This window comes from Eleginops maclovinus, chromosome 6 (genome assembly GCF_036324505.1).
Source record: "Eleginops maclovinus isolate JMC-PN-2008 ecotype Puerto Natales chromosome 6, JC_Emac_rtc_rv5, whole genome shotgun sequence".
Taxonomy (NCBI): Eukaryota; Metazoa; Chordata; class Actinopteri; order Perciformes; family Eleginopidae; genus Eleginops; species Eleginops maclovinus.
The window spans coordinates 14,322,071-14,350,019 of record NC_086354.1 but is presented as its reverse complement, the minus strand read 5'-3'; the positions used below and the strand labels follow the sequence as shown (position 1 = coordinate 14,350,019).

General features: G+C 39.9%; 1 protein-coding gene across 4 annotated transcripts; it reads left to right on the top strand.

Annotated features, from left to right (window-relative positions):
* Nucleotides 1-3,284: 3,284 nt before the first annotated feature.
* kif1ab (kinesin family member 1Ab) lies at nucleotides 3,285-26,477 on the top strand. Of its 4 annotated transcripts, XM_063885983.1 has the most exons (49): nucleotides 3,285-3,608; nucleotides 4,761-4,931; nucleotides 6,702-6,775; nucleotides 6,993-7,172; nucleotides 7,298-7,366; nucleotides 7,687-7,865; nucleotides 8,026-8,137; nucleotides 8,477-8,554; nucleotides 8,641-8,706; nucleotides 8,803-8,820; nucleotides 8,930-9,008; nucleotides 9,129-9,207; nucleotides 9,364-9,506; nucleotides 9,690-9,728; nucleotides 10,923-11,053; nucleotides 11,246-11,325; nucleotides 11,681-11,756; nucleotides 11,848-11,927; nucleotides 12,015-12,121; nucleotides 12,257-12,340; nucleotides 12,672-12,852; nucleotides 12,933-13,005; nucleotides 13,078-13,168; nucleotides 13,270-13,418; nucleotides 13,898-14,076; nucleotides 14,407-14,544; nucleotides 14,662-14,780; nucleotides 14,882-14,967; nucleotides 15,080-15,215; nucleotides 15,442-15,625; nucleotides 16,087-16,177; nucleotides 16,272-16,390; nucleotides 16,473-16,528; nucleotides 16,706-16,814; nucleotides 16,960-17,026; nucleotides 17,250-17,334; nucleotides 17,415-17,520; nucleotides 17,788-17,811; nucleotides 17,958-18,072; nucleotides 18,214-18,347; nucleotides 18,475-18,536; nucleotides 18,623-18,768; nucleotides 19,023-19,211; nucleotides 19,306-19,377; nucleotides 20,489-20,598; nucleotides 21,281-21,400; nucleotides 21,563-21,755; nucleotides 21,858-21,976; nucleotides 22,750-26,477. In XM_063885983.1, exons 2-49 carry the CDS (start codon nucleotides 4,826-4,828, stop codon nucleotides 22,805-22,807), a joined length of 5,091 nt encoding a protein of 1,696 aa, XP_063742053.1. In that variant the 5' UTR covers nucleotides 3,285-3,608; nucleotides 4,761-4,825; the 3' UTR covers nucleotides 22,808-26,477. The 4 variants fall into 4 exon arrangements, with proteins under 4 accessions (XP_063742053.1, XP_063742055.1, XP_063742054.1 ...); XM_063885985.1 differs by lacking the exon at nucleotides 9,690-9,728; XM_063885984.1 differs by lacking the exon at nucleotides 17,788-17,811.
* The last annotated feature ends 1,472 nt before the right edge of the window (nucleotides 26,478-27,949 follow it).

Below are 27,949 nucleotides of genomic sequence, written 5' to 3'. Positions count from 1 at the left end.
CAAAGCGTAGTTTATAAGTAGGATGCGTTGACTTCTGTTAATATTACAAGTTTGATACATTTGAACCTTACGAAATAAAAAAAAAGAGTTCTGACTGTCTGATGTGTATAACAAAATCATGTTATGAAATTATTTTTGGTCCGGTTAAGTGTTAAGTGTGGAACTGAAACTGTGTTTAAGATAAATTAAACGATTTCAGAATCTTTTTGAGGACATTGTTTTCTTTGGTCTAGTTTTGGATTATTATTATTATTATTATTATTATTATATATATATTTAAAAAAAAAGAATCATAGGAAATATTGAAGATATGTGAAGTGGAGAACCTTGGTAAGACTTTTGAAGCTTGAGAAAAGTGGGCTAAAATATTTAGTTTACTAACACATTGTGTTTTTGTCTAACATTTGTCTAACTAACATTTACAAACTACAAAACACCATAGTAACAGAGAAGACAAAGACCCTAAAAATGAACTTAAACATGCCTACTAAATGGTGCTAAAAACCATGATTCCATCAGTATAAATATTTAACGGATTTGAGAGTAAAGTAACTACTTTATAGGTCACCATGGAAATTGTTCAAAATGTAAGAGAAGTGTAGCCATTGCAAACACTCTCCAGTTGGCATTCTTTGTTGCAGTTTTGATCCGCAACTGAGAGGCATCCACAACTGTTTTTGTGAGTAATTCATATTGGTTGAACTTGTTGGAAAAGTTAAGACATGCAGATGGAACCGGTTCAGGTCAGATTCAGGAGGTTTGTTGATTCTGTCTGAGCCAGCATTGCTTTTGTCAAGAGGAGTCTCCTCTCAGAGAGCCAATCTGCTCTCTCAGAGGACGACACACACACACACACACACACACACACACACACACACACACACACACACACACACACACACACACACACACACACACACACATACACATACACATACACATACACATACACATACACATACACATACACATACACATACACATACACACACACACACACACACACACACACACATATATACACACACATACATACATACATACATACATACACACACTCAAACAGACACAGACTTATTATATATTGCGCAAAAGCATCACATGTTTAGTGTTCTCTGTAATGTGAGATTCAAAAGTATATGAAATTCCATTCACTTTGTTATGTATTCTTGTTCAAATTAGAGGTTTCTCTTTTTTCACACTGCAAATAAATAGGGGCTCAATGTTTTTTACCCACACAGGTGTCTGCTGTAGTTGCACCTGAGTTTGGTGTCAGGCCAAAACAGGCATCAGAATGAATCTCATGTTAAATGTTTATCCGTGTGGTGAATCATAATGTATTTTCCAGCTCAAACAGGATTTGGTAGAATATGCACAGTGCAGAAATGAAGTGAAATGAGATTTGGTTGCTAACCTCTGACTACCTGTAACACTTTTACATAGTTTTAGTGCCAGGTGTGTACAGAGATGCGCAACCTGCATGAGGACTCTGTATCATTAATGGTATAGAATTTTAGTTTTGTCTAATTCTCAATACATAACACAAGTAGTGTGCACAAGCAGTTTTAATCTTAAATTGACACCACACAACAATTATTTTACAATTACGTAAATGACAATGTCATCCAGTTCTTCTTCATTTGTTCATTAATTGAAATCATGGTTTTAGAAATGTTAAAATTGAAAGAGGTCAAATTGACACTGTCAAACCATTTAGGTGAAACTTTTACACGAACAAAGAATCTATAAAGTGGTGTTTTGCTCCATTTTATAATTGTATTTACAATCAGTCAGGAAAACAAAAGTTAGATTTTGATCCAACAATTCAAGAGATCATATTTATTATTAGCCTTTTGTCAGTAGCTGAGTATAATCTTATATTGCTTTAACTGTCACAGCCAGCAGGGTCACCAGAAGGTGCCTCTCTCTGGGTCTGACTGGGTAAATAATTACACCTCTGGCAAATAGATTTGGACTCAATGTTTTCCTCGTGCTGGCCTTTGCACTGAACATAACATTCAAAATCTACCCAAGCACAACAGGAGGAGGAGCTGGGAGGGACAGAGAAAGACGGAGAGGAAGAGAAAGATAAAGGCATGTCTGTACAAGTTCATCCACAGGGGGCGTTATGAAACTGTCATGAATGACGCCATAAACCCTCAGTTTATGCACAAGGCCATAGCCAGTTCAACCATCATATCGTAGTTTAAAAGACAAAACTGTGTTATTATCTTCAATTCAAATCCTAATTTGGAAAAATGTAAATATAAATAAAACTGACTGTAACTCCAATATTTCCCAGATATATTGGTTTCTTATTCAGTAATAAATGTTGGTAAGACATTATCATAACCTCTTTATACTTTTTTAACAACCAGTAATACTAAAATGTCCCCATATTCTCACTAAAGAAGCTTTAGAAATGGGCTCTCCATATAAAAAAGTAGGCCTATGCTGGATTATGAAAATAATTTTTCAAAAATAAAAAGTGCTTTACCAGTTACTCCCTAGCTTGTGACAGTCACATTTTGTTTTAAAAGCGTTTGCCAAATTTAAAACTGAATTGATTTTGATCCTGCTCTGTGCTCACAATACTGCTGCGTCAGGTTGGGGCTGAGAGGTGAAAGCATGCACGCATTATCTCCGGTGCTGTTGTTGATTTAAAAACTGCAACTGAACTTCAGTGATGCAGATGCAGAGATTTCTAGTTTGACCTTGCTCAGCTGTATTGAATCTTCTTCAGCAGCCCATGCATAAACCAGGCTCCCCAGTTCATTCCTACATACAGTATATTCTGAACATTTTTATTGAGGCCTATATTACCATATAATCCATTTATAAAAGTTTTTCCCCAAAGAAAACGTTTTTTTGTGTGTGATGTTGACAGTTATACAAAGAGATAGCAAGTATTCCTTTTGTAAAACTTTTGATTCTAATATGTAAACATTTTATTTTATCAATGATCAGATTCATGCAAATGAGCACTCCACTTGTCATCATGTTTGATCATACAAATGACCAGAAATCTTTATTGGTTACATTTGACTCCTTTCTCCCCCTAAAATAAAAAATCTCAGCCCAGAGATGCTTGTTCTTTGACAGTTACACTCACTGAAAGAAAACATTTCCACCCTTATTTGTCTCTCGAAGGCTTATAATGGTCCATCAATGCACCCCCCCCCCCACCCCCACCGCTGCTGATGATGCTGATGATGTCACCACCGACTCCCAGCATCCGTGCCACAGCGGCACCGCCATTTTCCCTGCTTCCAGACCGACTGACTGACAGACAGACCGACGGCGGGCGGCTGAAGCATCCCGCACCCTTCCTCTTGCTGATCCACAACGGCCCTGACTCCTCCTCCTCCTGCCTGCCTCTCAACACAGTTTCTATTGACGCATCCAGCGCTGCTGCTGAAGCTGAGGCTGACTCTCCTTCCTGACGGATTCCCCATGTATGGATGCGGCGAGGACAGGTTGTAGGCTGAGAAAAGACGGAGAAAAATACAAGCTTCTGAGGAGATCCGAGGAGGAGGCACCGGAGCATCCGGGCGCTGTTTTGAATGGGCAGAGGACTCTCCCTCTGCGGTCGTCGAGTCTGAGTTGAGGTAAGACACTGATCCTCTGAGATGTTTTTCTTTCGGTAATAATGGGTGTCACGCTTCGGTGAGGACGGTATTTGTGTGTGTCGATGATTATGAGGCCTTTTGTACGCGTAAGGAAGCTGCGTCAGGATGTTCGATTCTGCCGCTGTCAACAATTGTGTTTAAATAATCAAATCCATCTTTTAAAAATCAACAACATCCCGAATCAAGTAGATAAATATATGATGTTATAAAAGATGTGGATGTCATTTAAACTCTAATGATATGAGCTGAACTGCTTTCTGACGCAGTGTTGGATGATTTGGTGTTTGTGCCGTTTGTGTTTACGCGGCCTGTCTTTGAGGTGCGGCAGGCGAAGCAAGATGGAGGAGACAATATTTACATGGCTGATACATTTTTACCACTAATGTCTCCTTAAATGCTATGAAAATGTGTTTCATCCTACATGTTATCATGATCATACAGTATAAAGGCTTATTGTAAGTATTTTCAGGGTGCCTTTTTTCCATCGATTCAGACACAGAAGATGGATGTGCGCGTCACTGCCTTGAAAAAATTACAGCCTACTGTTAAAAATCTGTCTGGTCTAGTCATTAACAGGTTAAAATAAACATAACAGCCATTATTTGGGGAATTAGCCAGAAGCAAAAGTGTAGGGAGGCTAATATTTGTAAACATGCAGTGAAACACATCACAGCTGTTCCTAGACATTGTGTGTTGTTTAGAGGAACAGGGTGATACAGTTTCAACACAAGGCCTTCATCCAAGGTGCATGAGGCCAAGGGATGCAGCCATTTTTCTGTGGAATAGCAGGGATGCTGATGATCTTCCTGCCATATAATGTCCCAGACATTCAGTCATCCTGATTTGGGAGCTTTTTGTCTTGCGCTGACTGATTAGGGTTTGAAAATGAAAAATATGTGTCAGTTTTAATGGTTGAATTCAGCTTACAAGGCCCTTTTTTCTCAATATTTAATTACAATAACAGCAATAGGCCATAGATGTTCATTTTATTTATGTATTTGTTTGCATTCAGCCTTATTAAAGGTTTAATGAAATGTATCACTGTGCAAAACAAGTGCTGTGTCCATCTGAGACCATCTATATCCTACATGTCTCTTGTTATTCAATCCCTCTCATTGTCTACTCGTTCAGGTGTGTGTGTGTGAGTAGCCACATAGATCTTCAGCTCTCTGCTCCCTCACACAACCTCCTGCAACATGGCGGCGGCATCAGTAAAGGTGGCCGTGAGGGTCCGACCCTTCAACTCGAGAGAGATTGGGAAGGACAGCAAGTGCATCATACAGATGTCAGGAAACACCACAAGTGAGTATACGGTCAAGTCAGTTTAAATGTTCCTAGAGTTAAAAGCTATATATTAAATCCGATGGGTGTGGACTTTAATGTTTACCAGGTGTTGAGAGATACAATAATGCTAGCACTGCACATTATGACCAAAACAAATGTTTGAATCGGTAATTGGAACACATTTATTAAATGTCTATCAGTCACTTTCCAATAATATGCTTTGATATTTATGAAAGCAGCATTTTTATACTTTACATTTGTGATTGTACAAATCTTTGGTTGTGATGAGTCTTTATAACACATAAAAAACATTAAAAATAGACTATTTGAAAAAAAGGGGGTCTCTTAAGGACACAACAACACATATGACATGACTTTGAGAGATGCTACAAAGAATGGGTCGTAAAAGAAAATATTGATTTATACATTTGGATGAATGCATCAAGAAATATGATACAGTAAGTGTGATTTACTGTTAATATATACTGTGAATAATCCTTTATGTCATGAGTGCGAAACCCAGCAATGCAGAGACGTATTGCTGCTCGTTGAAACTAACTCTTACGGCCTGCATTGAGGCACATTTAGCATTTTAGTTCAGTTATTTGTCTGGTAGGCAGTTTTGTCGTTCAGCAACAAGGGAGTAGGCATGGAGGCATGCAGCATCATGGCAGAGAAACAAAAGCTTCAGTCAGGCCTGAGGCCAGCCTGTGTGTGTGTGTGTGTGTGTGTGTGTGTGTGTGTGTGTGTGTGTGTGTGTGTGTGTGTGTGTGTGTGTGTGTGTGTGTGTGGGGACCGTCGCAGCTCTGCTCTCACCATAGCTGCACACACCAAAAAGACCTCCTTGTTCTGGTTAAGCCCAGACCTAGGGTCAGCTGGTGTGTGTGCTTTTGAGTGAAAGAGAAAGAGGAGTATGACTTAATTTTAGCCAAGATACAAACCTTCATTATTTCATGTCATTATTTTCACTGTCTCTTAATGTGAGTCCGTTCCCAACAGTTGTCCTCTCTTAGTAAGCGGGTGTAGCCGATTGTTGGATGGTCTCCCTGTGTGGTTTCTGGCTGAGTGCATGGAACAGCAGGATGTATTTGTGCAGCTATGATAAGATGTGTCCACAGGGGGCATTGCAGTGGATTCATCTGCTCCTGCTCAATTCTTATTTCATATTCTGGGTGCACATTTCCCCGTCCCTTTAATAAAAAAGGATGAACAGTGCATTTTTAACGCTGCATTTGATACTAACTGTAATAAAGTAAATCCTCTCTGAACTTTGGAGAAATTATTACAAATGATGTCACTTCTGATTCAATATCATGACACTTCACTCGTTTTAAGGCTTGCTAGGCTGGATTTGCTAGTCTATTGTTTGCCTTTAGACACTTAGCCTTTGTATCTACAATAATTATGAAAATGTAATTGTATAAATATTTTGACTCTGCATTTTGGTAAACATGTATTTCGTTATCGAGGGATTTGGTAAAAAGTAAAGTGATTTACGGTATATCACCCTGCCCTATTTTGAAGCATGCTTTGCTGTTATTTAGTGATGGAAGATATGGAGGTGAAAGGAAACAAGGGGGAGGTTATCTTACAGTAGCATCCTACTGAGGAATGTTGGTTGGGAGAGAAGGAATGTGTTTTATCAAAATATGTATATTCACAATAGGTGGCATTAAGTTATTTTCACACTTTGTCGTGCGATCTTTTCAAACTGACAGTAAATAGACTATAATGATTAGTAAAAATTAGAGTTACACATTTTCTGATGCCTCGTTTGCTCTGTTTTAGCGATCCTGAACCCCAAACAGCCCAAAGAAAACAAGAGTTTCAACTTTGACTATTCTTACTGGTCACACACCACGGTGAGTTTCACTGCTACACTTATTTTTAAATAAATGTACAACAGGTCAGATAAGGACATGTAAGATCTGTTAGAACAAGCCACTGGTAACTGATATTCAATATCGATCTACATTTCTATATTATGCAACCTCATGGTGGAAGAAACGTGTTGATTTCAGAGCTTGTTTATGCTCTGAAAAATTCTAACTCATCTCTTTTATCTATTTCTCTCCACAGCCAGAGGACATCAACTTTGCGTCCCAGCTGCAGGTGTACAAGGACATCGGAGAGGAGATGCTGCTTCATGCCTTTGAAGGCTACAATGTGTGCATATTTGCATATGGTCAGACAGGAGCTGGAAAAAGCTACACCATGATGGGACGACAGGAGCAGGACCAGGAAGGAATCATACCTCTGGTAATACAGAATGCTGCGCTGACCAGATATTATACAATTACACAAATCAAATTCCATTTAATCATTGTGAATGAAATAAAGATAACAGTTTTAACACACCCTTGACACTCTTTGTTTTGTTTCAGATGTGTGAGGACCTTTTCACCAAGTTCAATGACACCAATAACGATAACAGCTTGTCTTACTCCGTGGAGGTAAGTCGAGTTTTGAGGGACCTCTATTCAAAGGCTTTTCTTTTCAAGGTTTCTCATATATAGCCTCAGTTTGTAAACAAATCCCATAACAAAATAACGTCTGATGTTATGGAGGCATACATTTTACAATATTTACCTACCTGTAGTGTCACATTTATCTCATTATTAAAATATTGTACAAATGTAGCTGGTATTATAGTTACATTTATCTAAAACCTGTACGTGATTTGAATTTTTATAATGTCCCATGAGCTACCAGTATACATAATAACTGATTGATAACTGACAAAACAAGATCACCGACCCTGTGCCTCCTCCAGGTGAGTTACATGGAGATCTACTGTGAGCGTGTGCGTGACTTGCTGAACCCCAAGAACAAAGGAAACCTGCGTGTCAGAGAGCACCCTCTCATGGGACCCTACGTGGAAGATCTCTCGAAATTAGCCGTCACCTCGTACAATGACATCCAGGATCTGATGGACTCCGGAAATAAGGCCAGGTAACAGAGCAAGGCTGAATGACTCCTCGGATTATACTGTGTTATGGAGGGATATAAGAGTTATATGAATACATAAATCAGTGGCTGGAACCGAAGATGGATGGAGCAGATAATCTATCAGTGATATGCACCAAACATGGCATTTATTCCTTATTCTCAGGACTGTGGCTGCTACCAACATGAATGAGACCAGCAGCCGCTCCCATGCTGTCTTCAACATCATCTTCACGCAGAAGAAACACGACATGGATTCAGAGAACACGTCAGAAAAGGTACTTATAACAACTCCCTTACAAATCAACTTACATGACTGAAATGATGTTGTCCTGCTCTTCAGAATAACAGATCAATAAGAGGAATAGCTTTATTGTTCTCGTTTCACCACACCAGCCTTAGCGATGCTAAACAATGATGTAATTGCCTTCTATCACCTGAGTGGAGGCCATCTTATTATTATTATCATCGAATGAGTTAGTGTATTGTTTGATAACCACATGTAACACTTTCCTGCCAGTTCCCCCACTGAAGATCAGGGAAAATATGCTAGCTGAGATAGATGTTTGGTCATTTCATACAGAGCATCTTATTTTGAAAATGTTTTGTATCATCAGGTCAGCAAAATCAGCCTGGTGGACCTGGCTGGCAGTGAGAGAGCCGATTCCACCGGAGCCAAAGGGACCAGGCTGAAGGTGAGAGGAGAAAGCGGTTGTTTAGAGAGAGAAACAAATGTATTAAAAGATCGACAGTTCGTAATGAGACTGACTTTTATTTGTAGGAAGGAGCAAACATCAACAAATCTCTGACTACACTGGGAAAGGTTATTTCTGCTCTGGCTGAAGTGGTATGTTTTTTCACACTTCATCAGAAACATATATTTAAAAACTATTCTTTTAGGTGTCAAATTAACAAATGTTGGCATTTCTTTTCCAACTACCAGGACTCTGTGCCAAACAAGGTCAGTAAGCAGTATTAAATGCAAATTGGATATTTTATATAATATTATAAAATATTTTGAAAACAATACTTTCAGATAAGATAATTATTTGTGTTTATTTTGTGTGCAGAACAAGAAGAAGAAGAAGGTGGAGAATTTCATCCCCTACAGAGATTCAGTTCTGACTTGGCTGCTTAGGGAGAACTTGGGTATGCATACATAATAATAATAATAAAAAATATGATATAAAATATAATCATAAACGTTAGCTTTTACCAATAACAATAAATGTTCTGCCAGATAATGTATTCTCACTTTCTGTGTTACAGGAGGAAACTCTCGTACAGCCATGGTTGCCGCCCTCAGCCCCGCTGATATCAACTATGATGAGACCCTCAGTACCCTCCGGTGAGAAAACCTGTTTCTTTCCTAATGTTCAACCTGCAGAAGAGATGTAGGGAAAGACTTTTAACAATTTGTTGCATATAAATTGAGCGGCTCGGTAGAGGAATCATGCTACATAGCTTAGTGTCTTCTTAAACTAGACGACCTTTGTCCCTCCAGGTACGCCGATCGCGCTAAACAGATCCGCTGTAACGCTGTGATCAACGAGGACCCCAACAACCGTCTGGTGCGTGAGCTCAAAGAGGAGGTGGCTCGCCTCAGAGACCTGCTCTTTTCTCAGGGTCTGGGAGACATCATAGAGAGTGAGTGCCGCACCCAGAAACACAATGCTCACTTACATAGGCATACACAAACATACACACAAAAGAAACCTGATTTTAGACTTGTGTGCAGTTTATTTCTGACATGGAAGACAGAGGATGACAGTTTAACTTAGAGTGAGGGTGTCTCTCACACCCATTCTCTTCTCTCCTCTGTCCTATCAGCGTATCGCTGCACCGACCCCGTCATCGCTGGTTTGAAATGTGTGTATAACTCGAGCAAGCCTGCGCTTTGCTACTAAAAGAAATGAATCCTGAGCTGGCCTTCTTCCTCCAACACATAAGACACCTGACTAACAATCTCTAGAAAGAACATGTGAAGTCAGACATGACATAAGTTAGGAGAGCCAGCACTTAGTAGTGTACAGCACTTAGAGCTGTAGTTAGTTTCTCTTTCTAACAAATTCTGCAAAATGGCCTCCATTTTTCCCCATTAGCTCTGGTTTCCATGGTGATATACCCTTTCTTTCTCTTAATTAATCCAGGATATCCAGCCTCCTAAAACTTTCATCCTCATAACTCAATTTTAAATTGGCTGGGATTTTCTATTTCACAGAGAAGCTTCAATCCTGTAGCCGTTCATTAAGAACCTGAGCTGCCCGACAATTTGTATCTGCAGAAACAGGAAAGCAAACAGAGCCCTAGTCAGCTTTTGAATAAAGCATGCTTTGTTATGCATTTTGTTTTGCACCACTAGTGATCATTGAAGAAAGCACAGACTGAGAGGATGCCATTTTAGATTGCTTGGGGACTCTTTCATTGCATCCTGGTTCTCTGTGTGTGGAGCTAAATGCAGTTATGAGTCAGGTGCTTAGAGGCCTGCATCCCCGGTAGCTGTGCAACCAAAGGCTGCGCTTGAAAAAACACTTGAAAACATTAAGACCTGCAACACAAGTGAGCATTAGCCTGTATTTGGTCTTAATGCACTATAGTGATGTATATAATTTCATAGTTTTATTACTCATAACATCCTCATGCTTGCTAGCTTGTCGAATGTGTCTACATGTATTTCAGTGTCAAGAAAAGGCTCTAACTCTCAGCCTCTATCAGTTTAAGTTTTTCTTTTCTCTCATTCTGCGATGGCTTTGGTATAGATTTGACCTCTGCTGCTTTGAACCATTATTTGAGCTTTCTCTTCTTCTTTTGTACTCCTCCCTGTTGCCCCTACGTTTTTCCTTTTTATCCGTTTCTCTGCGTGTTCCTCTCGTTCCTGATGTTTCTCTTTAATTGCCTGGCGTCTGCTCCGTCCTTCCGTCCTTCTGTCCTTCCTTTTTTCCTTCCTCCTTATCTTCCTTGCTCACTCCCATGCAACGCCTCTCTTTCTGACAGACCTGAGCGATTACAAGAACTTTGTGAATAATCGCCAGGCTGTCAATCAAAGGGGTGATCTCTCCGCAGTGTCCAATGTCATGACAGGAATGAGTCCCTCCCCCTCGCTCTCGGTCCTGTCCAGTCGCGCTGGCTCCATCAACAACCTCCAAGACCGCATCTTCAGCCCGGCCAGTGAAGAGGCCATCGAGAGGCTCAAGGTAAGAACGATGATGCTGAACATTTTTCAGGACGTGGAGACGGGATACGGGAGGTTAGATAATGGCCTGTGGACACAAGCAGAGCCAGAATGATTTAATTAAAGGAAAGGCACAGAAATCAGTTGGAAAGTAAAAGTAAGTTAACGCCTTATGTGTATTAATGTAACATATTTGTCTTTATTTTGCCAACAGGAAACTGAGAAAATCATTGCAGAGCTCAATGAGACATGGGAAGAGAAGCTGCGACGTACTGAGGCCATCCGTATGGAGAGGTTTGTCAAATATATTCATAGTTTCATGCAATTAAAATAGAATACTCTTCCCCCACCCCCAATAAATCTACAATTAATTTAAACTAAACTTTCATATTGCTTGTTTTTGACACATTTGCTTTGTTTTTATGTAATGTATTGTATGCAGCCTTGTGTGTGTGCGAATACGTTTTTTGATTTGTTTATTATCATCATTTTTATATGGACCATTTTGATGCTTTGACCCTTGAGCTGTATTTTGTTTTACTGTCTAAAAGGATATATTCAGTTCTGGATTGCCAGTTGATATTGAAAATGTTAATACAAACAACATATTTTTAGCCATGTGATCATCGTGTGTGTTTGCTTCCTGCAGGGAGGCCCTGCTGGCTGAGATGGGTGTTGCCATGAGAGAAGATGGAGGCACTCTGGGCGTCTTCTCTCCAAAAAAGGTAAGATGCTCCTCCCTTTTGCAAAAATAATTTAATATATGTACGACATCCGTCCACAGACTGAACACGTCTGTCATTATTTCCTATTTAGACACCCCACCTGGTGAACCTGAATGAAGACCCTCTGATGTCAGAGTGTCTGCTGTACTACATCAAAGACGGCATCACAAAGTAATTATTAGAAATGTTTTTTATTTCCTGAAATGTCATCGAGATTCTGTGAATATGTCTCTAATGGATTACCTCATCTTCCCTTAGGGTTGGCCGTGAAGATGCCAAGACTCGCCAGGACATTGTTCTCAGCGGCCATTTTATCCGAGACGAGCACTGCACCTTCAGCAGCACCACGGGCCCTCAAGGAGAAGGTAGACTTGCTGCTCTGTCCTAAAAATAACAGTTTAATAGATGTCGTTGCATAAAAACAATATTAAAAAGGAATACTTCTTAATGTGTATGGCTATAAGACTTTGTTGTTAAAGTTATACAACTTCCTCAAACAGGATGCGTCATCATGGAGCCATGTGAGGGCTCAGAGACGTACGTCAACGGGAAGAGAGTGAGCTCCCCCATCGTCCTGCGGTCTGGTACGTGTGAAGCTTCATATCATTTTGTTAAAAAAAAGGTGTAAATCCAAGTAACTGTACCAAGAGAGGAGACAGAGAGTCTAAGAGAAAACTCTGTGTTACATCACAATGGCCAAATAAACTTCTAACTTGGCTTTTCTTAACAATATACTGTATTTTATTATCATTAATATTAATCTATTAATAATTATTATTCTGCGTTGTACAGGGAATTGTCATTTTACATGACCATTTACTGGAAGCAATGAGTTTGCTTGCTGGATAAAAATGTAATTGGTTTTGAAATGATCATTACATTTTTGAATAACTTGTTATCATACACACTTTTTAGGCAACCGCATCATCATGGGAAAGAGCCATGTGTTTCGCTTCAACGACCCAGAGCAGGCTCGTCTGGAGCGAGAGAGGACGCCGTGCGCTGAGACGCCGGTGGAGCCGGTTGACTGGGCCTTCGCTCAGAGAGAGCTGCTGGAGAAACAAGGCATCGACATGAAGCAGGAGATGGAGCAGAGGTGGCTGGAGAACACACCCTTTTATTTATTTACATTTAGTCATATAACTTTTCTGACATATAGTTCTGAATCCTTTTCAGGCTTCAGGAGCTCGAGGATCAATACCGCAAAGAGAGAGAAGAAGCCAGCAACCTGTTGGAGCAGCAGAGGCTGGTGAGTGCACATTCATACAGAAAAACTTCCAATGTAATGAAAACTGAATCTGAATCATATGTTTTCTTTCAGGACTATGAGAGTAAACTAGAGGCTCTTCAGAAACAAGTGGACTCCCGCTACCTGGAGTCTCCTGAGGAAGAAGAGGAGCCTGAAGAAGAAGGTGACCCTGTCACTTTTTTAACTCACTCATCATAAAATGATCTGTTAAACAGGTTTTATTTGGTCAAACGTACTTACACATCATTTGACTCTCCCCTTTAGTGCCGTGGACACCCCGTGAGACAGAGTTGGCTCTGTGGGCTTTCAGGAAGTGGCGCTTCTACCAGTTCACCTCTCTCAGGGATCTGCTGTGGGGTAACGCCATCTTCCTCAAAGAGGCCAATGCTATCAGTGTGGAGCTGAAGAAAAAGGTGGGTTGTTTGTTACTGTAAAACGTTTTTTTTTAGCACTGTGACATATTTTCTGTCGTGAGTCACAAGTTACACAGTGCTGTATTTTGCATGTAAGCTCTGTCCAGCCATCCTTTTAACAAAAGGTGTGTATGATAATGCCTATTTAGGCTTAAATAAAACTTTACTGCATTGTGCCTCATCCAGTTTTTGAAATTAATAAGTAAAATATTGAATTGTTACTTTGGTAATGTACTGTATATCAAAGCTGATATCAAAGAAAGGAGCCTACTATTAATAGAAATATTTGATAATGACAAATGTTACCTTCCCAGTCTTCTTCTTTGTTGTGATGATAGAAGAGTTTATTTACAACTGCAATGGTAACTATACTCTTAAATGATATTTTAAAGGCAGGAAAATCCTCATTTTGCAGATACGATGCAGGAGGGGTTTAAACCAGCAATAACTTATGTTTATATGTCTCTTGTCGTCCACAGGTGCAGTTCCAGTTCGTCCTGTTGACAGACACTCTCTACTCTCCTCTGCCTCCCGACCTGCTGCCTGCCAGCGTGGCCAAAGAGAGAGAGAAACGACCTTTCCCCCGAACTATCGTTGCCGTTGAAGTCCAAGATCAGAAGAATGGAGCCACACATTACTGGACTCTGGAGAAACTCAGGTACAGTGTCATCTAATGATAAAAAGAATGTAGCCAAAATGATTGAAATATTGAAGGTGGCATCCCTTTTATCTGATAATAATATATTATAGACAACACTAAAAACATACAAGCCATGGCTCGTTTCCAATATCTTTTTAATATAAGCTTAAAATTAACCAGAATTAAACCAAATATTCTCTAACAGTGTCTTTGATCCATCATAATATGCTTTTTATTTTAAGTTAGTCATCATATCGTTTTTAACCATTCAACCAGTGCACACAGTAAACTCTTGTGAGGGAGGTCATTATTAACGGGTTTTCTCTCTTTTCACGCTGCACCCTGCAGGCAGAGGCTGGACCTGATGAGGGAGATGTACGACCGAGCTGCAGAGCTCCCCAGCAGCGCTGTGGAGGATTGTGACCACGCTCTGACCGGAGGAGACCCCTTCTACGACCGCTTCCCCTGGTTCCGCCTGGTCGGCAGGTACGTCTCCTCCCTCCTGGAAGCAGTATTGAGTTAAAACCCTGCTATTTATTTTATTACACTATAAATGCTTGTTACAAACTGACATCCTCTCATACCCTCCTACCTCCTCCTCAGGGCTTTTGTGTACCTGAGCAACCTGCTGTACCCCGTGCCCCTGGTGCACCGCGTGGCCATCGTCAGTGAGAAAGGAGAAGTGAAAGGCTTCCTCAGAGTGGCTGTGCAGGCAATCTCAGGTACGAATACAGGTTGAATATCAGACACAGTCTGGTACTCTTGGACATGCCCGTTAGTTTGTTTAAACAAACTCATATCTCTCTGTTTCGTATCTTTTTAGCTGATGAGGAGGCCCCTGATTACGGCTCTGGTGTGAGGCAGTCAGGCACTGCTAAGATCTCCTTTGAAGACAAACAGTTTGAGAAGGTACTTGTTCTAGTTCTCTGAATCTGTCCCGTACAACCAATATAAGTCAAAAGAGTAAACACAGTATATGATTGGTGTAAGATCAGGCTGATGTTTTTCTGTTTTGGTCCAGTTCCAGACCGAGTCGTGTCCTGGTGTTCTCTCTCAATCCAACACATCGCAGGAGGAACTTCGCATCGTGGAGGGAGAAGGACAGAGCGCAGACATAGGAATCTCAGCAGATGAAGTCAACAACAACACTTGTCCAGGTGATAGGAAAAACCTTTACAGGCAGTGAAAATCATTCCAGCCACAGTGTACATTAACAGTCTAGATCAAAGCAACACACATTAATATATTTTTATATTTAAGTTTACCTAGCTTTTTTTCATCGTAAACTAATAAGTTATATAATACATTCTTAAGTTAAAAGTAAAAATATATAAAGAATTTAAATAAACACATCTGTGTCTGTTCCTCTGTGTCTCTGTGTAGAAATCCTAGAGGCTCCCCTTAGCCCGGTGAAGAGTTCAGCTCTGGGACTGGATCTCCCTCTGGACCTTTCCCCAGAGAAAGTTCTGTCCCACCTGAAGATCGGCAGCACCTTCACATTCAGAGTCACCGTCCTGCAGGCCTCCAGCATTTCAGCCGAATATGCCGACATCTTTTGCCAATTCAAGTGAGTTTCAAGCATGCCTTCTCCACTAAAGTGCTGGAAATAAAATCATCTATCTGACATTTATTACTGAATGCACATATCTTTGTCAGCAATCTATTTCTAGGAAAGCAAAATGCAAAACATGCAATATAAATGTGAAACTGTATTTAAAAATCAGTAAAATTAGTTAAATATTTCAATTGGACTTACTGCTTTTAAATAATGATAATGCTTGCACATATATACCTGTCAACTGTTACTGAACATATTACTCAATGCTTAATGTGTCCTGAATGCTGGAAACAATCCACTAACTACTATTTACAGTTTCATGTATGTTCACTGATTGTTAATGTATGTGGTTTGTGGTATTACACAAAGTGATCATCATCTGTGGTGGTCAGCTGGGTGCTTTCGGTCAGCATATTGTGCAGGAAGAGCAAAGGGAGGTCCGTCTAATTTAATGGCTTCCCTTTTTCCAGCTTCATCCACCGCCATGATGAAGCTTTCTCAACTGAGCCGCTGAAGAACACGGGCAGAGGACCTCCGCTGGGCTTCTACCATGTTCAAAATGTAAACATTCAGAGCTATTATTAACACATATTACTGGATACAGACAACTGTGTTAGGACTTTGCTTAAGATGTAATTTCCCTCTTCCCTGGTAGATCACAGTGGAGGTGACTAAGTCCTTTGTGGAGTACATCAAGACTCAACCCATTGTCTTCGAGGTGTTTGGTCACTATCAGAAACAGCCCTTCCCTCCGCTCTGCAAAGACCTTATCAGGTAAGGAAGAAATTTGACCTTTAATTTCCACCAGCTGATATTTTAGAAAGCTTCGTAGTATTTAGTTTCTTTGTCTTTTTAGTCCACTGAGACCCTCCAGGAGGCAGTTCCCCAGAGTGATGCCCTTATCCAAACCAGGTAAGCAGTGATATTCAATGTGCCTGAGGATATTTCAAAAGTTTATATATTTCATGATTTAATCTCCACTTTATGATCTGTTTCTCAGCCTCCCATTTAATATACCATTCATTTCGGACAGTACAGTCAAGTTGACTCAGTTTCACTCTTGAATCTGTTTCCTCTTTGTTCCTCCAGTGCCGGCCACAAAGCTCAGCACTCTGACTCGCTCCACTGCCGGACCTTGTCATGCCAAATACGACCTGATGGTCTTCTTTGAGATCTGTGAGCTGGAAGCTAACGGAGAGTGAGTTGTGATTATTGCTGTGTTTCCGCTTTTCTATACTCTTTGCAGAAATATTCCCTTTTATCTCTGGTGCTGCAGCAAATCAAATATTCTCAGTAAAAAATGTGAGTATTTATTAATGTGGTAATTGTCTCCCTTTCTATAGCTACATCCCAGCGGTTGTTGACCACAGGAGTGGGATGCCTTGCCACGGCACTTACCTCTTACATCAGGTCTGAACCAACATCAAGTTTACCAGTTACATACTTTTATATTAGCTGTTCAATATCATCAGACTATATATGTATATAGCCTAGAATACATTATTTTCATTATTGTATTCAGCATTTGTGTTTCTTACAGTATAGAAGAAAAACAAAACTGTAAAAAGAAATAAAATACATTAATGAGAATCATCAAGCCCAACCCACTCAACTCTTTGAATCTTGTCTTCAGGGCATCCAGAGGAGGATCACAGTCTCCATCGCTCATGAGACTGGAAATGATATTGAGTGGAAAGAGGTGAAGGAGCTGGTTATTGGTGAGTAAAAACAACAATTTAAGAACATCATTGGCCCAGTTGGTTAGATTTAGATTTCATACTGTTTTGTTTAACGTCAGGTCGTATTCGAAACACACCAGAGGCAGATGAAACCATCATAGACCCCAACATCTTGTCCCTCAACATCCTGTCTTCTGGATATTTCTGGCCAAAACACAGTGACAAGTATATTCATCACATTTCTGATTTACTTACTATCTTTCTGTGTATTTGAAATTCAACGAAGGTTCCCTCTTTGAATTTGTTAACAAACCTAAAACCTATATTTTTACCATTGCTTCAATGTGCCTTTTATAATCAAATATTATTTGGCCTCAATGCATTTTTTATTTTGCATGGATCAGTATGGTTTGCTGGTTTCAAACTTTTAACATCCGCAGTTAAAAGTTTCTAACTCGTTTCCTGTTTCTCTTTATCCTTTGCTAATGCCAGCGTCTCCTTGGGAGTTGATCATAGGTATAAATGACAATCATTTTAAAATGTTTATCTATTATTATTTACAAAATAACAATATTAGCTCACAGGCTTGTAATGAGGTTAACACTTATCTGCTAAATGTTGTGTGGTTACAGTAGATGACTAAATGTATGTTTTTGCTGCAGAACTTTCTACCGATTTGAGGCGGCATGGGACAGCTCCATGCACAACTCTCTGCTCCTGAACAGAGTCACTCCCTATGGGGAGAAGATCTACATCACCCTCTCTGCTTATCTAGAGGTACTGTACTAAGTGACATTTTCTGTACAGATTTAGTTTCTTTATAGATAAAAAATGTTAATATGAAATAATAAATTCTGCCAATGTGTAATCAGACTCGCCTGGATTTTGATTTGTTGCTGTTTGTTATATTTTACCTAGATGGAGAACTGCACTCAGCCGACAGTGATCACCAAAGATTTCTGCATGGTGTTTTATTCCCGTGACGCAAAGCTGCCAGCCTCTCGCTCCATCAGAAACCTCTTCAGCACTGGCTGCCTCAGGCCCTCTGAGAGGTACACATTTATGGATTAGATACATACTAGATCTTGTTCTGATTCGGAATTTGATAAATTCTCGATCTCAGAAATGTGTTCGATAACATTGGTAATTAAATTCTGAATGAAATTCTTTCTTTCTCAGTAACCGCGTCACTGGAGTGTATGAAGTCACCCTCTGCCATGTGGCCGACAATGGAAGTCCAGGTAAAACAAAATCAAATATAATGGTTTCTGTTTAACTAGTCTTTTTATTTGAATTTGAAATCCTCACAGAACATCTTCTTCTTCAGGGATGCAGCGTCGTCGCAGGCGTGTGTTGGACACCTCTGTTGCGTATGTCAGAGGAGAGGAGAATCTGGCTGGGTGGAGGCCTCGCAGCGACAGCCTCATCCTGGATCACCAGTGGGAGCTGGAGAAGCTCAGTTTACTGCAGGAGGTCAGTGTTTAAAATTGAGAGGTTTGTTAGTGAGATGACTTCTAGATAATTGGAATGAGAAAAGTTATTTGACAGATGACTCTGCAGATGGAACGCTTAATAATTAGCAGAACACTAAAGAGAGATAAAGAGAAAAGAAACGTACCGTTGGTGCATTTATCTAGTCTCAGCAAAGGAAAGCATATATAGATCCTCTTCTGTACAACCCACAGAAGACCCAACCCGTTGAAGTGTGTATGTGCTTATGTTTTTAGGTGGAGAAGACCAGGCACTACCTGTTGCTGAGGGAGAAGCTGGAGGCGACTCTGCTGGCCGGGCAGGATGCGCTCTTCAAGAACAGCGACATCTGTGATTTTGCAAAAAGTCCCGTCTTCAGCCACAGCCCCGGCAGCAGCCCTGCCCTCGACAGCCCCAACCAGAGGCAGAGGGAGCTGGCTGCCAAGGTGACTGCTGCTCCCTGAGGCTTTTTTTTACCTGTTTTGATCAACTTCAGATTTTATTCAACATCATTTGTTCTTTCTCACATCTTCTCTCCAGTGTCTGCGTCTGCTGATGCACACCTTCAACAGGGAGTACAGCCAGGTGAGCAGCAGTGCCAGTGAGAGCAAGGTGAGCCCCAGCCTAGGCCCTCTAACCCGGCCCGTTATCCCTTTCCAACCTTTAGCGATAACCTCCACAAAATACTTAAGCCCCTCACTTTACCCTCACTCTGCCATTGCATTCACTTATTTTTCATTCATTTTTTTCAGCACATAATCCTGTCTTTCTTACCATGTCTTTATTCCTCTTTTTCATTTCGCTCTGTTTTCTTAACATTATTTCTTAACAAAATGCCGCAGGGGTGACCTATTATGGGGAATTTAATTTTAGATTTTGGATAATTGCAGAAAACTAGCTATTTATCTTTATTATATTGCATCACATTTTTAAGGAAGGTAAAATATTTAAAATTCAAGTAAGGCATATTTACTGATGTATTTTATGTTGTGTAACAAAAAATACATTTCTCTTAATATAGTGTTAAACACGGTCTACATAGGTCTTTCAGGCATCTCTCCACACTACACCACATTACTCTGGTTAAAAAAAAAATTGAGATGAGGGATCCTGAAATATTAAAATGCTAACTCATTCCTGCAGTACCCTATAACCACTCAGTAGGCTGGGGTTTAATATAATTCACAAATAATTATTTGAATTTGAGCTTGATCAATCATATAAGAAACACCTTGAATATTACACAATATTGACCCAGGTCTACTGCTCATCTATTTATTCCAAATTTTATTTTTCCATATTTCATGCCTTAAAATACTTGAGGTTTCCCTCCCCTTCCTCCTTTTATCCTGGCATCTTCCCTCATTGCCCCCCTTCTCCAGAGCCTGCAGGGCTCCCACTAATGCGATGTTACTCCTGCATGTCCTCCTAAACATGTTAACTAGCGAGGGGCTCTTAGATAATGAGGATTAAAAATGGTGCAGAGGTGGTTCTACTGTACATCGCTAGAAAATGACAAACATACTGATTGAATTATTCTCTGAATGCATGTGTGTGTTGTCCGTGCTTAATTGTTTGCCGGTATGTTTTGTCTGTACTTGTATTTGTGTGTGTGTGTGTTTGTGTGTGTGTGTGTGTGTGTGTGTTTGTGTGTGTGCTTCTCAATGCATGATTTGTTGTGAATGTGTTTCGATGTGTGTGCGCGTGTGTGTGTGTACTTTAGCTTTCTGAGATGTCCGCGTCGCTGATGAGAGACTCCTGCTCGTCTGGACTGAGCACGCTCACTCCGTCCTCCACCTGCCCCTCACTGGTCGAGGGGAATTACGACATTAGGTATAAACTACATGCAGCTACTCGACTCATTATCAGTATCAAACAGCTTATTGACCTGTCATATTTTTAAAATGTTAATACTCTGTACATGAGAAATGTTGTGTTTCAGCTCAAAATCAGGCAATACCAGATATTCTGCAAAAGTATTGTTATTTCATCAAGTGTGCAAATCATTAAATCTAGCAATAACACAATGTAAAAATACTTTTGGTGTCCTGGTCTAAGGTCTTGCATTCAAAATCTTACTCTATTAAAAGTAGAACAGCATGATCAGCAAATACACTTGTTGAAAGTACTTAATAAGCAGAACCCTTCCTTTCAGGCTGTTCTTTTATTATGTCTAATTATTAAGTCAACAATTTCAGATTGGATAATTAGTGCTGATGCAGTAACATGTAAGTTTTTTCAATGTAGAAAGCAGGTCAGCGTGGGGAGACGATTGTCACTACCTAAACATCTAAATCTGTTGAGCTTGGTGGAGTAAAAAAGGCAATATATCCTTTTGAAATGGCATAAAATAGAAATACTTAACTAAATTACAAGAACAGTCGCTTATATCTGATAATTAAAAACCTTTGTTGTGGAATAAGAAAAAGCGTCAGTCAGGTTTAAAGGCCAATATATACAGTAGAGCTTTCAAATTGTTAATTGATGTTCCTTGTTCCTTGTTTGTGTCGCGTAGACACACTGATCCCAGTTCAGGAGCTTCCACTCCAGATCTGGACCCATACAGCCCGGTAGACAGGAAGAAAACTCTCCGAGGATGCACCTTTGTTCCTGACATACAGGAGATCCGTGTCAGGTCAGAGCACTCGGACTATAATTAAATTTAAGTCACTGTGGACAAAGTTAACATTTTATTTGTTACTGCAAATTCCCCAGTTCCTATTTCGGAAACAATCATTATTTAAGAAAAGGTTAATCAGTTTTGTTTTAACATTTGTATTTATTTGATGGTGTGCAGCCCTATTGTGTCAAAGAAAGGCTACCTGCACTTCCTGGAGCCCCACACCAGCGGCTGGGTGAAGCGCTTCGTGGTGGTGCGCCGGCCCTACGTCTACCTGTATCGCAGCGAGAGGGACAGCGTGGAGAGAGCTGTCATCAACCTGTCGTCTGCCAAGGTGGAATACAGCGAAGACAAACAAACCTTGCTGCGGGTATTACCAAGCTTCTGCTCAATAGTAACAAGATAAAGATCAATGGATAAATTGTTGTGCAGGAAACTTGATTAATTAACTTAATTTACCTCTTGTTACCAGACTCCCAACACGTTTGCTGTGTGCACTGAGCATCGTGGGATTCTGCTGCAGGCCACCAACGACAAAGAGATGCATGACTGGCTGTATGCTTTCAACCCTCTGTTAGCCGGCACCATCAGGTGAGTGGGGGAGACTCTGTATAGGTAAAAATACACATAAAACATAAGGAAAATCTGTTTAGAAACACAGATGTTGCTCTTAAATATAATATATGTATATATGTAACACTTTTACAGATCCTGTGGTTTCATTTAGTAATCCTAGAAAGAAATGAGATCTTAATGATTACAGTTTGTCTACTGGGAAAATAGAGGTAGTGTAACATTTCAATTATAAAACCTAGAGCAAGGGTTTTCAACCTTTTCTGCTTATAAACCCTTTAAGGTAAGTATTGTAGTAGTAGAGTACCTTAGGCCACTATTTATTATAGGTTATACCTTAAGTGCCGAAATGAAGAAAAGTGGTAATTCTTTTGGAAGGACTTTAACAGACTTACAGATTGAACATTACCAAGAATTCACAGAATTTAAAATCAGGTACAATAAATGCATATGTAAAGTCATACAACAGTATCGTATGTTTGAGACCTGAATTGTTTTGGCATTGATGGATCAAACCTATTAGGGGATGTAATAAACTTTCCTCACATAGTATTGTGAACTATGCATTCCATTGTGTTTAAGTCGGTGTGCATCAGGTACATTATAACTTCCAAAAATGTTAGAATTTGTTCACAAACAAGCATACAATAATTAAATATAGAGAAAAACGTCTTTTAGTCTAGATCTGTTAAAAAAGTTCTTGGAAATGATTGGTAACATGACATGCAAAATGCAGATTACCACAAATTATTTGGGTGTATTTACAATGCTCTTCGATTTCCTGTCCTCAGGTCCAAGCTCTCCCGGAGAAAGTCGGTGCAGTCGGTCCCTGCTGCCCTGAGGATGTGAGAGGTGAACCGACCCGGTGGAAAACAACAAAAAAACAAAACAATACAATCCAAAAGCTCAACTCAGCATCCTGCTCTAATGAACATAGACCATATAAACAAACTTATACATAAAACCACTTAAATACCCTTCTATATGATGACCGTCCCTGTCCCAAACATCACTTGTTTGCTCATCCTGAAACTCAACAAAACTGTCCTTCATGTCTTTTTTGCAGTCCTTCCTCAAAACCCTGCATGATGTGCTCCAACCTGACCTTTAGAAGAAACATAAGACAAACTAATCACCCAAACCCGTAAATAAACTTACCTCTGCTGGGCATTGGGACTAGTTTTGATTAGCTTTTGGTGTAGATAATCCAGTATCTGTGAATCCCTGTAGAGAGTTAGTCAGTGGTCAGTCCCTCCTTCAGTCATTATAACGTAAGAATAAGTCCCAATTTTAAATCCGCCATTCATGTATTTATAATTAATGGCATCAGGCGAGCGGGAAGTTGCAAACCGGATGTTTCTCTTTGTAGAAGTGTGTTAAGTGCAGGGATGATCGCTCTGCATATATCCGTCGTATACTGTACATTACCTCAGTTTGGGTTTGCTTGGTGTTCTCCAGCATAGAGTATTTGTTTCACTGCAGAGGTTTCAGATAGTCATTGTAACACTGAAGTAGCATGTGGGATTTGCTAGGACAAAAGGGTACGTTGTTGTTCATGTGTTGTTGTTTTTTTAACTGATTCCACGAAAACCGAGTTCTTTGGCTGAAATAACGCAGAATAATCCCATATCAAGAGAGATAACTCATGTCCTTGCCTTGTTCTTGTTATGTGCTTCTTATTTTTTAAAGTAATAATCCCTTGTGCACATAGAACCGTAAAGCATAATGATATTTATTGTTGCTATTGTAAGTTTTCTGCACTGTTATTTATTTGTGACAGGACCACTTACCAGTTTTGTTGCATGGCACTTTACTGTCTTTGTTGAGTTAATGTATCTTTTACTCAGTTGTTTAACCAAAGCATTATTTTCTTGTTTTAATGTTTCAAATCATTGTCCACTGTGCTGCTGAGCAGATATTTAAAACATAAAAGAAATAGTTTGACATATTTGGAAATGCACTTGCTTTCTTGCTATGAGTTATATGAGCAGAATGATAATGTAATTATGTAGTTACAGCCAACAGAACGTTAGCTTAGTTTAGCATGAAGACTGGAACCAGAGGGACACAGTTAGCATGTCCAGAAGTAACTAAATGTGCCAGCTGCAACTCTAAAACTCACTATTAGCACATTATATCTCATTTAATAAGTATGATGTTTGTGCCCGAATATTTCTTGACAAAATCAAAGGAAAACACAAGTGAGATTTAATGCATAGCAGTGAGCTTTAAAGGTTCTGGTAGCCTAACTGTTTTGTCTATAAATGGAGGCAGTTTTTATGTTCAACGCCAGGCTCTGCTAACTGTTTTCTAGGCATGAACCCCAGTGCACCATCCTCGCAGGTACGCAAATCTCACACTCCATGTAGCAAGAAAGCAAACAAGCTTATTTCCCAAATTGTTGAACAACTTTTTTTTTTATTATATCTAAATTAACCTAAGATGATAAATGCACCAGGGCCACAACTGTTTAACTTTAATCAAATAAGCACTTATTCTGTCTGTTATGGGCCAGCAGAGCTAATAAGTTTACGGCTCCTCTAGTAGCTAAATGAAAGGTTGTAATTGACGATGGACCTGTGATCTGCTGAAGGCGGTTGCTTTGGGTGGGCAGGAGTGTTGTCCATGCACCAGATAGTGCCTCCCTTTCTTCACCTCTTTCACTTCTCTCCCCCTCCTTCACATCAATGCTAAAGTTTATAACGTGCCCAAGATTGGGCTTTTACGTAAAGTAAATATAGAGGCTGTGAATCCTTTTTTTTTTCCGTCATTTTTTGATCTATGTAATTGTTTTGGAGAGGAAATATTATTGATGATGCTATATAGTATGTTGGTATAGCCTGTAATAGTGCAGCGTGTATCTCATTATCACTGACTGTAAATTTTGCATTTAAAAGCAATCCCCCCCTCTTAGCTTTTTTACTGTAGCTGCTAGATATTTCACAGCTTGATGCTTGTGTCAGAAACCAGTACAGTATGATTCGCTTGGTGTTGTTTTGTTTTTTATGTTCAGGGAATGATTTGTAGTCGCTTTCACCGACTGTCTTGTTATCTTGCATTGTACCAAGATGACCCTAAATGTTATTTTGAGATCCATATTATCACAGGAAAGAAAAAAGTAACTAAATATACCTAAGGTGTACATTATTTGATAATTCGATAGCATTAAATGCATTATTATCTACACCTGATTTCACCTCCTTCTTTTGGAAATCTGTCAAAGACATGGTCGGCCAACCATTTTGTCTTTCCCATTGCCCTCTTTGATATTTGCTTTTGTTAAACCTGACATAATCAGATAACATATAGTGTTTAGGACTCTGTATGCCACAGGCCAACCAACCTGTTGAGCAATGCAGCCTTACACTACAAAAATCTAATAAATAGGATAGCATCATTGATTTTTGGGTCATTTTGGGTATAATCAACTGTTTTGTAAAATGTTTAAAGATATAGATATATATAGATATATATATATATCTATATATATACGGTATGTTGTCTGCTGGAACAGAAGACAAAGGAGAAGGTTTATTTATAAAGTTTAGAAGATGGATTATGTTCTATATTTTGCACTTATGCACAAAGCATCTTTATTTAATATGATTTCATATCATGATGTTAGGAATGTATGGAAAATACTGGTTTGTATAAAAACATTAACCAATAACAACCCTGTCCTGGAGGGAGAGGATTAGATTTAAATCTGTGCCATTTTTGCTTCAGCAATCAAACCACGAACAATACTGCACCAAAATGCATTGATTATTTCCATGTTTTAATATACAGATGACTGTCTAGGCTTCCAGCCGCAATAGTTCAAGGATATCATGTTTAAAAGAAAACACTTTGTGAGACAGTTTTAGTGTACTGGCCAATAAACGTTGAGAGCTTAATGAGTTGATTAATTTATATTTGGCTGCTTTTTAACTGTCACAGCTCCGGATCAAAGCATGCAGGTCCACTTATCTTCTGCTGTTTTCTGTCCCTCTCTCCTGCCTTACAGTTTGCTAATGACAACAGCTTCCCCCCCTGAAGTGCTGCTTGTAAAGTATTGTCATTCATGATCCTTGTATGACTAACTGGAAACCTTCCTCCTGGCTCCGTCTTGTATATAAATGGAGATGTTTCTGTGTTGGGTCTCGTCACACAGATGATATTAACTCTCTCTTCCTCTGTATACCATGATGAATTAGAATAACTGGCCTGCTGCTTCGTCTAGCGTCACCCCAGAGTTAAGAGTGCTGAGCGGGGATCAGTTTTGCACATTTCAGCTCAGTGTGGGTGAGGTGGGGATCGTGGACAGAGTAGATGATCCCAGGTTTGCCACTCTTGCTCTGAGCTGCTTGACAGAAGCAGAATCGGGTCTCAGCCTGTGATCAAGTTTTAATCTCAGTGCTCACGTTTAGCTTTTGAGTGTTCTGGAGTTATTTCTCATGTCTGTGGACACGTAACAAAAGTTGTGAAGAAAAAAAAACAAGGCGAATAAAAATAAATGAGTGTTGAAACTTATGCAACATTTAAGTGTGATGTGTATGATTGTCACCTTTATCAATGTTTGTTGTTTGCATTTATCATTACACAGCATGTGACACCTCATATGATGTTGAATGGATGATTAGCATTATTATGCACAATTCTAATCAGCTTGTAGGACTGCTGCGTGCTATATTGTCCATATATACTTGCATACATACTTACTATACATACATACATACATACAGTGGGGCAAAAAAGTATTTAGTCAGCCACCAATTGTGCAAGTTCTCCCATTTAAAAAGATGAGAGAGGCCTGTAATTTTTATCATAGGTACACTTCAACTATGAGAGACAAAATGAGAAAAAGAAATCCAGGAAATCACATTGTAGGATTTTTAATGAATTAATTGGTAAATTCCTCTGTAAAATAAGTATTTGGTCACCTACAAACAAGCAAGATTTCTGGCTCTCACAGACCTGTAACTTCTACTTTAAGAGGCTCCTCTGTCCTCCACTCGTTACCTGTATTAATGGCACCTTTTTGAACTCGTTATCAGTATAAAAGACACCTGTCCACAACCTCAAACAGTCATACTCCAAACTCCACTATGGCCAAGACCAAAGAGCTGTCAAAGGAGACCAGAGACAACATTGTAGACCTGCACCAGGCTGGGAAAACTGAATCTGCAATAGGTAAGCAGCTTGGTGTGAAGAAATCAACTGTGGGAGCAATTATTAGAAAATGGAAGACATACAAGACCACTGCTAATCTCCCTCGATCTGGGGCTCCACGCAAGATCTCACCCCGTGGGGTCAAAATGATCACAAGAACGGTGAGCAAAAATCCCAGAACCACACGGGGGGACCTAGTGAATGACCTGCAGAGAGCTGGGACCAAAGCAACAGAGGCTACCATCAGTAACACACTACGCCGCCAGGGACTTAAATCCTGCAGTTCTAGACGTGTCCCCCTGCTTAACCCAGTACATGTCCAGTCCCGTCTGAAGTTTGCTAGAGGGCATTTGGATGATCCAGAAGAGGATTGGGAGAATGTCATATGGTCAGATGAAACCAAAATAGAACTTTTTGGTAAAAACTCAACTCGTCGTGTTTGGAGGAGAAAGAATGCAGAGTTGCATCCAAAGAACACCATACCTACTGTGAAGCATGGGGGTGGAAACATCATGCTTTGGGGCTGTTTTTCTGCAAAGGGACCAGGACGACTGATCCGTGTAAAGGAAAGAATGAATGGGGCCATGTATCGTGAGATTTTGAGTGAAAGCCTCCTTCCATCAGCAAGGGCACTGAAGATGAAGCGTGGCTGGGTCTTTCAGCATGGCAGTGATCCCAAACACACCGCCAGGGCAACGAAGGAGTGGCTTCGTAAGAAGCATTTCAAGGTCCTGGAGTGGCCTAGCTAGTCTCCAGATCTCAACCCTATAGAAAATCTTTGGAGGGAGTTGAAAGTCCGTGTTGCCCAGCGACAGCCCCAAAACATCACTGCTTTAGAGG